This window comes from Bombus fervidus, chromosome 6, assembly GCF_041682495.2.
Source record: "Bombus fervidus isolate BK054 chromosome 6, iyBomFerv1, whole genome shotgun sequence".
NCBI classification, from domain to species: domain Eukaryota; kingdom Metazoa; phylum Arthropoda; class Insecta; order Hymenoptera; family Apidae; genus Bombus; species Bombus fervidus.
In genome coordinates, this window is record NC_091522.1 from 12,854,705 (window position 1) to 12,867,265 (window position 12,561).

The 12,561-nt window shown below is 47.7% G+C and overlaps 1 protein-coding gene across 1 annotated transcript in view; it reads left to right on the forward strand.

The window, feature by feature from the left end:
- Nucleotides 1-12,561, forward strand: part of Gfrl (Glial cell line-derived neurotrophic family receptor-like) — a 221,521-nt gene that overhangs the window by 173,810 nt on the left and 35,150 nt on the right. The window contains exons 6-7 of the mRNA XM_072005911.1: nt 1,540-2,511; nt 3,366-3,542. Of these exons, the coding sequence (XP_071862012.1) occupies nt 1,540-2,511; nt 3,366-3,542 (1,149 nt within the window). The remainder of the gene's footprint in view (nt 1-1,539; nt 2,512-3,365; nt 3,543-12,561) is intronic.

Genomic DNA, 12,561 nt, shown 5'->3' on the forward strand with positions numbered 1-12,561 from the left:
TTCTCGAACTTGTCCCTTTCTCCGTTCGATGAAATAGCTTTCTAATTACGAATCGATAGATAGCTGAAAAAGATTCGCGTTCTGTTTCGCGAACGAAAAAAGAGCGATTCGATGAAAGCGGATAAGAATCCGAAAGCCTTCGGGCGCGAACGCAAAGGAGATTATGCACCGCATGCTGTACTTTTGCACGAGCAACTTTTTTTAGACATCGTGCACGTTTTCAACCTGCATGCTCGTATTTTTCTACTTCTGTCTGAAATTCGCATGCCCGTCGATTAATCGCCCACCATGACTCTCTACTTTCTGTTACGTCGCTCGCTACTCGATCCTCTCTAACTCCTCTCTTTTCGATCTAAATACTATCAAACGAACCGATCGAATTTACTCTAGGTTTACCGTTGATTTAAAAAAAAAAAGAAAAAAAAAGAAGCAACTAAAATATTCAGAATAACCTACAAATTACTCCAGTGAATAATCCAAAGATAAAAATTCGCCGATACCATTTTGTCCTTTTCCTCCGTGACGTCGCGTAATATTTACGAACAGCAGAAACGTCGATAATATTTATCGCGAAAAGTCATGTTCCAACTATAGCACTTGGCCTTTCGACCTAACCAACCCCCTTTTAATCCTACTACTGCGACCCCGAAGGGTAAAGAAGACCTTTCATCCGACAAAAGGAACCGGTGCTGCCCTTTAAACTTACCAGCTCGCAGCACCGCATACGGATGAACAGTTCCAAGCAGTTGCAAGCAGCTGCAAGCTACGAACTGCGCCAAGAGACAGACTCTTCAGGCGGTGCCAATATTTTCCTTTCGCTCCGCGTGGGCCAGCACGGCGCGGCGTGGCAAAGATTCGAGATAAAGATCAAGAAGAAGCCAGGAGTAGAAGGTTAAACGAACCAAGTCGTAATCGGAATCGACGGTCGACCTCGAGGTTTCTTTTGCCGTACCTTGCCAACTCCGACCAATGACGAACGGCTAAGAGAGAGCGTGATTCTTCTTTCTGCGCGTCACGAGGTTCAACGGCTTTACGTAAAATCGACTCGGGAATGGTAATGGCTCTCGACAGGAAACCTATCGCTGGAGTAATTTGCGGGTTGCCGATTTATCGTGCTTCGTAGAGGACACAATTGCTTGTCTCGTTTCAATAAACGTGAATTTCGGACAACGTAAGAATCGACGAAGAAGCTAACGATGGAATAGGGTGTTTTGAAAACGTTTAGAGTACAGCTTACGATATTTTGGTCAATAAAATTGTTTTGCTACAACGCTTTTGCAACACCCTGTACAAGCAGTTAGTTTCTTGGACCACAGGTAGTCAAACCCCGAAACGCCGGTTTCAGACGCGTTTCGAAAACTGTTTTATCCACTACTCTGACCATCACTACCGTCACAATCACCCCGCCACGATATCACCGTGTCACCACGACCACAAGAGTAGCACGTAGCACGCGAAACCCGTCCGTGCACGTGTACCGATGCAATCACGCACCCCACTCACCCCGTTCTCGTCCGCGTCTCTGCTTCTGTGTTACAGAGTTCCTGCCCTCCTCCACCTCCGTAGACCTGTCGGGCACGGACTCGGCCCTGTATCCGTTCGACCCGCAGCAGGAGAGCTACCAGGAGATCTGGTTACCGCCGACCAGTATGTACCCCTATTTTCTGTTCCCCGGGGCCGCGCGCACTTCGTACTACGACCATGAGAGCACGTACGACGTCCAGGAGCCGGGACAGAGGCGTCAGCACGGCCACCGTCATCAGCACGGCCGTCATCAGGAAGCACCGGAATTGCCTGGCAGGCCCGGTGTCCTCGTGGTCGAGACGTACGATCCTCGTGCCGATCACGAGAACCGGCAGGAGGCTCGTGCTGGTACCGACGACGAGCATCGGCCTCTGTACAGGCAGAAAGATACGGATGATCGTGAAATGGAGGGACCTGAGAGCTTCTATGATCGCGGCTCTTCTTCGTCTTCTTCTTCTTCTTCTTCTTCCTCTTCTTCTTTTTCTTCATCTTCTTCTTCTTCTTCTTCTTCTTCTTCCTCTTTTTCTTCTTCTTCTTCTTCTTCTTCCACGTTGTCCAAGCATGATCGTGCCTCCAGCACAGTGCACCTGCAGCCAAGGCACTCCCAAAGCGAGCATGACGCGCACCTGCACCATCATCACCATCACCAGCACCACCAGCACCACCAGCACCACCCTGCACCACCCGCACCACCGTCCGCCGCGACGTCGTCTTCGTCTTCGTCGTCGTCGTCGTTGTCATCGTCGTCGTCGTCGTGGTCGAGTTATCCGTCACCGGCTCGTCCAACGCCTACCGTAGACGAGACAAAACGTATCGAGAGGCCTGACCTTGTGCAGCCGAAGAAATTCGCACCGAGACCCACCTACGAGCACCGGGCAATCTTCGATCGCGCCGACGACGACCTCGATGACGAGTTCAGGATCGGCGCGCTACCAGTCGACCGGCTCTTCGATCTCCGCGAGGCCTTCGAAGGGTTCGTCGACCAAGGTTCGTACACCGGTGTCAAGGTGCGCCAGACACCATCGATCGCGGCTCTTCGACTAATCGAGCGCCGTCATTCTCGCTATCGGACGCGAAAAGTACCAAGTCGCCTTTCTGCGTTCCAAACTCTCATTCCATTCGCTTTTCTCATCGAATACGCATTTCCTCGTCGACGAGCTGCGAATCGCTCGAATTACTCTCGGTCCCCTTGAGCGACTTGTTATTTTTATCAACGGCACAGTTATTCGCGATGATTCGAAGAGCTTCTGGTGCGTAGCGATTATCGAGATCGAATCGGCCTGTAAACGTGTCGGTCCGATTATTCTCCAAGCATTTTCAGCTGAACGGACCTACCGCTGCGTCGAATTTGCTTTCTCATCGCCAGCTTACTGATCTTAAAACCAGTTACGACCATTTCGAATTTCCGAACGAGGCGATCAATCGCAGCAAGCTTCTTCGAGCAAAACCTACCTACTTTGTCATTTCCGTGTTAAAATACGCTTCTGTGCACGGACTAACGCGACGATCTCGCGAAAATTGTGATCGACTTTTTGTTATTCTCCTAGTTACTTTGACCGTCGTAGCGACGAAATCGAAAGGCTGTCGACCAGAGATGTCGGTCTCCTTTAATCTCGCGCCGCGCAGAAAATTCCTGAAAACGTTTGAGAAGCATTTTCTCCGCGTTTCACGTGCCGATATTCACGGGTCGAAGAGAGTCCGCTCGGAGCTAGGTCGCTCGATTTCGTGCGATGAATAAGATTTCCGCGGCGGTAGTCGTACCCGATGGAAACGCGGTTAGAATCAAAGATCAGACGCGCGGACGCTTTCCTCCATGCTCCGTTACGTTTGCTCGTTTACAGTGAAGGTCATCTCGCATCCGGACAACTCGACCAGCTTCGAGGTGATCGAGTCGCAGCTCGAAAATCCGTTGATCGACACGGAACATCGTGACCTAGTGGACATGAAGCAAATACCTGTTCCCGTAGGACACCATCATAAGACGCAGCATAAGAGGAATCAGACGGACGATCGTAATCGTGAGTATCGACCTTTTTCTTTTGCCATTGTACATTTACAGGGAGAGAAGATTAAAGTGCAAAGACATTGATACCATAACGTGGTGTAGTTCTGCAAGGAAATAATAGATGCACAACATTTTTTGTTTTATATCGTTTTATTGAATTACGTTTGATCCATTTCTAGTTCTATTAAGATAAAGACCACAGCATTTGACAGATTAGGTTTCACGTTTGTATAAAGATGCGTCGTTGTAAAACACATGTTTGTAAATGAAATAGACTTTTGCTACCACTCTAATAATTTAATCCTGAAAAAAAAAAAAAATATTTAGAAGTGGCACGAAAATTCTACGATACGCGGCGGACTGTGTTACTTTCGTGTCGCTCTATGTATCTCGAACGACGAGTTTCTAAAAAAAAATCTAAACAATTCTAACGTTTCAATATGTTGGACTATCTTCGAAGAAGAAATCCTCGATTCCTAAAAATCCACTTTAATCAGACTCGAAGTACGTATGAAAGCACGTTCTAATTAAAACGCGGGAAACAAGCGTATCTCAGAGGAAAGGAAAGCTTCCGCCGGGTGGCAATTGAACTTCCGCAGACGCGAGGCTTATCGGCGATTTATTTCGCTCCCATCTCGAGTCGACCCTACGACGAGATACGTGGATTCCGGCCGAAAAGTTACGTCGGCTCGTTGGGATTAAAGTTCGAAATCCGGCGACTCGGGAAATAATATGAGTAGATAGGAGGGAAACGGGAGGGAAATGAGGGGACTCGGAGGCGAAATTAAATTAAAGTTTCACGGTGATAAGTCTGGTAGAGAGGAGAGATGCTGCGGCGATATTCCGCGTCCGATCGATTTCGCGGCCAACTTTCACACCGGCGAGCAAGAGAAAAATTTACGAGGTCTCGTTACTACGTTCCGAACGAGTTTGTACCGCGAAATTCGCCGGATAATTTTGCCCGTGCGCCCGTTCAGAGCTCGTCTCGACGTTGAAATTGCCGACGTAAGAGGGGAAGCGCGTCGACGGCGAGTTGAAAAGACGGCTTCAGCCGCTGCGAAACGGATACATATTTTCCCGGAGACCGTCTCGTAACTCGTGCAACTTGATGGATGGACGAGTTGCGCCACGTTAACAAGAAGAAAACTATGGTCAGCATAATTCCACCGGCAAATACGCGCCGTTTTAGCGGCTGTAAATTCTCGCGGACTCGTGAAAAATGCACAACCTGCAATTTTTTCAGAAACGTATTCGTGTACAGGCTAAACCAATCTTTCGGGTGTTTAATGAGAAGCTAAAACAGCTTTATCAACGTTTAAATTTCTCCAAGTGACGTTATTAAATACCACGAAATATGGTCCGTTTTATTTGATACTTTAAACTACACGTTTGCTACCGTGCGTCTGAAATAAAAATTTTAAGGCGGCTACTGCCTAAGCGTTGGATCTCGCGTTGCTTTTCGTTTAGTTCGAGTCAGGTCAGGTCTGTTGGAAGCGCGAGAAAAAATCAACAGCAAGGAAGACGGATGTGAGTGATCGCGGGGACAGAAAGCCGGAGGATGGGTGGTAAGCGCGAACTATAACGCATCGAGAATTGATTGCATCCGGATCGAACGGCGAGTAATTATCCTTGGTTATCCTTTAATCCAGCGATTACCCGCGTATCGATGTTCCGTCGGGTGATTGATTCGAACGAAACGGCCACTCCTACGCTCCGACGAGCAACGCGAGGCGATCGTGTCCCGCTGTTCAGCGATCCGTTCGGAAGAAACGCGGATGATGGATTTCTCGGCCGAAAAATCGATCCTGAAAAGCGCGACATCGAAACCAGGTAATTGTTCGTCGCGGTATCCATCTTACCGATCCTCTGATATTTCCACGGTTTCGTTACGCTAGTTTTCATACTCTCCACGATACCGAAGCTGTCTATGAGACCATTTAAACGCTTTACGTACAAACAGGATGTCACGAGGCTTCTTTTTCGCGTGTAATGTTGTGAGGCCAGGATCAAACGCAATAATCGTCGATAGTCGTGACAAGTAACAGGAATGGATTCGGCACGACGTCTCGTAGTTAGGCGTAAGAATATACATGTTGCAACTTTTCAAGAGAAATGATATGGGTGTCAAAATAAGCAAGCCAAATTATCGATTCATGTATCACCCGTGTATTGATCTCGTTAAGGTAGGATAGAGCAGTCCTAGAGTGCCTGTATCTATTCATCGGGCCGATGAAAATCATCGTGTTCTCGAACGATGTAGGTAGGATTGGAAATTCGTGTAGATGTAATCAAGCCGGCTTTCACCTTGGCGAGGAACAAACGCGCATTTCCCGCCATTCGTCGCGTTCTAATTAAAATTCGTTCGGCCGCTTATTCGGCCGTGTTTCTCCGTGGACCGGGCGGTACGCGGCGCTTAACGAGTCGCTATTTTCTGCCGGTTCGAAAGTCGAATCCTCGACGGACCTGAGCGCCGCTGCAATTTCGCATTCATATATTCAATTTCGGTGGAGCGGCCTGCCGGGACCGGAAACTCGTTTCGACGTTCGAGCGAGGATCTTGCGAGCAGTCGAGGCTCCGTTCGAAAAATCGGACCGATAAATTTCTCCTCTGTTCCCTTCCTTTTCTTCCGCGGAGAAAAAAAAAAAAAAGTAGAGAGAAAAGATAGCATCCTGACGGTGGAATTTGCAAAGAATCGAAATACACTCGTTGCATAGTCAGTCGGTGATCGATCGATTCGATCCATCGAAATGCGTCACGTCAGGGTGAAAGTTAAGCGGTCGATCGAGGGCGTTGGAAATTTGATATAAAGGCGGACTTATCCGCAGAGATTGCCTTCGAAATGGGAAAGAAAGTTTCGTCGGTTTGCTCCATTATCTTGATGGAACTTTATCGGATATTCTTTGGTTCATCGGATAACTGCTTTTCGTCGGATCGATGCTGCATCTTCGAAACTTCTCGTTTCTTGTTCGTTATGGCTTTGCATGCTTGCTAAATCTTGAAGGAATATCGCGCATCTTGAGTGACCCTGTGTCAACGTCATCGTTTGATAATCCATACTCTGTGACGTCGACTTGAGTCGGAACACCGAAACGTTCTTCTACTCGATTAGGCGTAACATCGGAAACGAGCGTTTCTCATTCGGCGCATACAGCGACGCTACAACCCAGTTGTTCACGAGGAAAGCTTCAATCTGTTTCGCAGGTCTCAAGAAACAGGCGTTCTCGCGAAACCTTCTCTGCCTCTCGAAACTCGCGAAGGCAGTCGACTATTACTCGATTAGCTTTCAGGACGGGACAGATCCGCGTTCGCGCTAATTACGCGATCAAAAGCGGCAGCACGCTTTGAGATTTAGCGCTCGATATCGACAGGGTGAAAGCGATTTCGTGTATTTTTCTCCGCGGTTCGTTCCCTCCGCCTCTCGTTCACTGAAGAGTGACAAGAGAAGAAAAAGAGAAATACAGGGGGAGAAAGAGGTGGGCGCAAAATCGTTGCTCGTTATCGGTGGAGTTAAACAAACGGGTCACCGTAATTATAACTCACAGCGGTGCGCGCATCTAGGTCCGGGCATGCGCCCGCCTCCGCGCACCTGCGAGCACGTTCGAGTGTGCTCGTCAAAAGTGCGCCCCTATCGATTTCGGATATATAAAGTAAAATCCGACCGCGAACGCGCCGTATGCCCTACATTTTTTCTTTTCCCGCGAAAACGCGAGGATTCAGTACGCGCCACGAAAGAATCTTTCTCCGGCCTCGTTCGTTCAAACGATCGTTCCTTGACCAGCGACGAAATTTCATTTCGAGTATCGTACGTTTCAAACGAGATGCGAAAATACGTTTGCTTGTTCGGATGATATTATTCAAACTACCGTAAGTCGTGGCTGGTATGTTCAAGTTAAATAGAATCCTTTGATGCAACGTAATTAGGAAAGTATTCATCGTGTTACTCAACAAGTCTAGTTACATTAGGTGTCCAAGCACGTCGCGTCGTCTTGCAAGCCCTTAATCGGTTTACTTAATCGAACTTGCTGGTGCATCGTGGACCTACAAGTTGTTCGCAAGTCTCTTGTAGCTAGGTCAAGGTAGTTGCTAAGAACACCATAGTAACCATAGAGCGTGTAAGCCCGTGTTAGATGATAAGGGCAGAAGTAAACCGTTGTTCGTCGATGATAAAGTAACTGGAGAGCGGAAAATAGTTTTATCCGAAATCGTTCGATTCGATATTTTTATACCTATTTTCATTCTCGTTTGGGAAATAACAGCGCGAGCTCGATTGTCGGTAATTAACGCGTGTACATCTTCGTACGTCGTTCCACTAGTCGAAACGAACGAATCTCGTCGGTCATCGAGCCAGGAAAATTCGGAGAACGCATGGCTCGAGTTATCCCGAGTTTCATCATTCGAAACGATAATTATCCGTTTCGGAGTGTTTCGTGTTTCCACTGGGATTCGACGTTCGCTCGTCTACAGATGCGCGTCTTCCTCTCCGCTTGCTATTTCATTTAATTAACAGGAAAGTGGGTTGAGTGTAGTCGCGTTTGAATGATCGTTGCGCCCATCTATATACGCAATAATAACGATGATAATCCAAAGCTTGGACGCTTTTAATAACACTCGTCCCAGGAAATCCTTGCTACCCTCGCGTTCGCTGGTAGGTCAGACGCGTGACGAATTAGGTTAGTGGCAAAACGACGTCGTGCCGAAGTCCCTTGTCGATCACTTATTTACTAATTCAAATACGATACCTATTTTCTGGAAAGATTTTTCAACGTGTAAACGTCATATGTTTGATAAATTATTATTTACGTCATAGCTGATCGATATTCTCCTCTCCATCGTCATCCGAGGTAACTTCGCGTCTTGATTCTCTCTCGTTTCATCCTCTAAACAATCGATTCCTTGCGGAGCATATTCGTCCCGTCATTTGCTTCAGTTGCGGTAACAGTCGCTCAAACACGGTTTCCAATTCGTACGTTTCGTGCACACAGCGACGAGAACCGCCTGGAAAAAAAGGAGCGAAACGTAGCAGCAGAAGGTACGATCTCGACTTTTACTCGCAATTTCGTTTCCCTTCTCGTCCTTCTGCTGGTTATTTGTATATTCGCCGTTTAATCGTGTCGCGTGTACACAACGAGGCCGACCGCAAAAACGGTGGTTCGAAATTGCTGTCAAATAATTTTTCGCTCTCGTAGAGAAAGCACAGTTTGTTTTTCATTTGTCCGCGAGGGTGGCGTGTTTGGTTGGCGTCGCCCGATCGATTAGCTCGATCGATCGTTCGCATATTTGCAAAGCCCGTCCGGTTCGTTATAAATTTCAACCAATACTTTTGCTTACTTGGAAATTTGTTTTATCCCGTGGCGCCCCACCTTTCAACGTAGCGTTTTTCCCCGCAAAGTACCCGACGTCGAGCAGTCGCGTCGACCGCTTAATTATCCAATTAACTTCAAACATACGAAACGCGATTACAATCGCCAAGAGCCGCCGGCTAGCGACCGTTTTGACGCTTTTTCACGCTTTCACCCCGTATTTTATCGGCTATTAGCAGCGCGCTAATTAGTCCACCGTCACGATATATCACGTTACAGTCCCGCGTAAACGCAAACAGACGCGACAACGTGTCGCAAGATACACAGAATCACCGATACGGAAGCATCGATCCCCGCGATTTCCTACTACGAGGATTTCACGCTTCGCCGATTCCTCCATTCCATGGAATTCGTCTTCTTTCCCGATCTTCTACCTCTTGAACCTGAATTCCCGCTCGACGCTTCACAGCGACGCGAATTAGGAAAATGGTACACCGTCTTCCTGGTCCTCGAGTCTCCTTGGTTCCTTGATTCTCTCTCGCCCTTTCCACAAACTCCACCCTCTCCTACCAGGGAACAATTGCGTAGCTCGATTTTCGCGGTTATTTAGCCACGATATACTCGCAAGTATATCGAAACAGACGAGCCTAAACTTTCAGACGTATCGTCTGGAAATTCCTAACCGCGGAACTTCAACGAAAGCCGAACGATGCCGGTGTCGAGCGAGTCTGTGTCGCGTCTCGATCCACCGGTTTCCGACCAAACTCTCCAAGACTCTTTTCCTCGCGTATATATTTCACCGTGGCCCGAATCGACGACGAACAATCGCCGAACGGACGCGGTCGTTTTTATCCGTGATGGCGACCGATTTGCCTCGCTCGCGAGTTCTAACGAGGCTCGTCGAGTTTCCCAGGCTGGTGTGCAGCTGCGTCACCGGAAAGGTTCGGCGGCTGCTTCAGGACGGATATACCCTGACGGGAGGGCGGGTCGCGGCATCGATCTCTCCAGCAGCCAGACGGACACCGGTTCCAATTACCGCCGTTTCGAATTGGCTGTGTTTCTCCGACCAACTAGAGGAATCTGCTCGCGATCGAGTCAAGGCACCGCCCAGCCCGCGTTCTCCGAACTTCCCGCGATTGATATTCCTCCGCCACTCGACGACCTCGTGTCTCCTTCTTCTCGCTCGAGCTATCGCGCGTTTCTCGGTCAGGAAACTGGTTGCCGAGTTCGTCGAGGAGAACGGTTTTTGTCGACCACGGTAACGATGATTTTAATTGGACGATGCTGCGTGACGTTTCGTGAACGCCTCGGAAACAATTAAGGGGAATTTATGCGGAGGGTGTAACAGATCGGACGTTAATTGGACGTTTCCACCATAGTGATTCAGCGACGATCATTGGAATCATGGAATTTTCCTCGTGGGATGACGCTGACGATGATAACAGCAACGAAAGACGAGAATCAAACCTGTCGATCTACATAGAATTATCTTTTACGTCACTCGGGTCTCTGACGACACCAGATACCGTTCTTTTCTTGTCGAACAAGCATCGATAGAATCTTTAAGGCGGCGTAACTTCAGACGACCCGAAGGAGACAACTTTATTTAGGGAGGACGATCGGTGCCATCGATTCAAGGACACCGGTGGTATCCGCCTACCTCATAACGCGAGCCATCCGCTCCAAAACTGCGGGAATATCAATAGAGGGAATCCACCGTGGTGGATAGAGTAAGAGAACATGTTTCCACGACGCTGCCGGCGCCAGGCATCCCGAATGAATTTATTCGGCGACCTTAGCTTCGAGAGCGGAATTTTCAATGCGCTCTGTACTCTTATTGGCACTGATATATTCGAGAAACTTTTATTCGGGATCTTAAATTATCGGAATATTGCTACCAAAGTCCCGCTTTGAATCAGACTTCTCTTTAGCGTATACGAAGCAAGAGATTGCGTTAAGCAGTCGTTTTATCGATAACGATCCCGACAACTTTTTCTCCAAACTAACTTTCAACGATATATCCTTTAAGACGATCCTCGATAAGAATATACGATAAAGATAAGTTGGACGCTCTTGTTTGCGATGTTTTTCGATCAATTTCTCTTGGTCCTTCGGTTGTTAAGACCATCAAGCGAGTTTGTTTAACAACAGTTTCGCAAAGAGTTCGTCCGCTTCGTTCACCGCGAGTGGAACAGATCGAAGCTATTCGCGAAATCGACTTGGCCCGTAGAAATGATCAATGACGTTTTCCTATCGTACCAGAATTTATGCCCAGCTTTCGATGCTACGAAGATATCGGTTAGCGAAAGCGAAGGGAAGTTGTACTGATCGGCGACTTGTCGCAAATTACTCCGCCGCTTAATGTTACTCGCTCGTTTTCGATTTCTTTCAGGAAGACTCCATAAGTTACTTATCGTTGCGGCTCTTTCATCGACGATGCAGAATACAACAGCTTGGACGCTATAGAATCGTTTTGTAATTTTATAGGAATCTTGCAGATTCGCAAAGATGTCTTAAAGGTATCGGACGAAAAATCTAATCGACAAGCTCGAAACTTCTCGAGCAGACAGCGGCGATCGAAGATAGGTGGAAGGTTAGAGAGGGAGCACCCATCGTAACGAAGATTTGGAGGGCGGCGATTAAAGCGATCAGGGTAGGAAGAAACAGAAAGACGTCGGCCGGTCGTTTGTCTTAATAAAGTGCGTCGAAGGCACGCTGTTCGAAACGGCTGACTTATGGCTAGTCATCCGAGTAGGCTGCGCCCCTCTTACGACCCGTTTCTAGTGGTTTTTCGCTGCGGTAGAAAGGTAGAGACTAGCGGCGTTCCACCGATATTCAGAAGGGTTCTTCGAGTCCCAAGGTCGTTAACCCTGCCTACCAAGTCCATCAATCGAACAAGGGTGGCTGGTTAACGATGCCAAGCATTCGTCATCGGGTGGATCCTATCTCGGCCACCCTCGAAGTTACCTCGTTTCATGCTCCTTTCAACTCCTTTACCTTGTCCCGAGTGGTTTCTCTTCGATGGCCTCGGATAACCGTCGTACTTTGGATATTTATCGCCGATTAGAGAGGCAAATTGGGATAAATGAAAAATTTTCTCCAGCTTGCATGGACTTAACAGGATTCGAAACATTTTTACTTTCATGTTTAACAGGGAAAATTAACGATAGTTTACACGCGAAAGGAATTTCTTATTATACGACGTCCGCTTTATTCATCGTCTTTCTGATCTTACTTCATTAATAAGCGCTGCTCGAGCCTTGTAAATTCCAGTTTCGCTCGGCAAAATCAAGTAGCGCGGCCGATCTTATTTGCATAAATAAACAATTATTCTCGACGATTATTTTTAAGTGGCAAGTGTACCCAGGATAAATATCGGCCGATAAATATTCAAGATTCGCTGTGAAGGGCCGTCTTTTTTTCCGGACAGGCAAACCGGTCACCTAATGATTTATCATTTGCCTTCGCTAGCCGCCTGGAAGCTTGGTTTATATCTCGCCGCATTTTTCCTCGCCACGCTACATGCACCGAAGCCTTTTTATCGAAAGGGAGAGAGCTTGCAAGTTCGTAGACCTTAAATCATAAGCTCCGTCGCTTTAGGACGCATAAGCAGATTCGGTTAAGTTTAACGCAACATATGAACATAAGTTTGCCGCCCTGCTAAAGCTCTCTCTAAACTAACTAAACATACGTTCCGCTTTCTACGCTCTTCGTGAACTGTGAGCTCTTGCT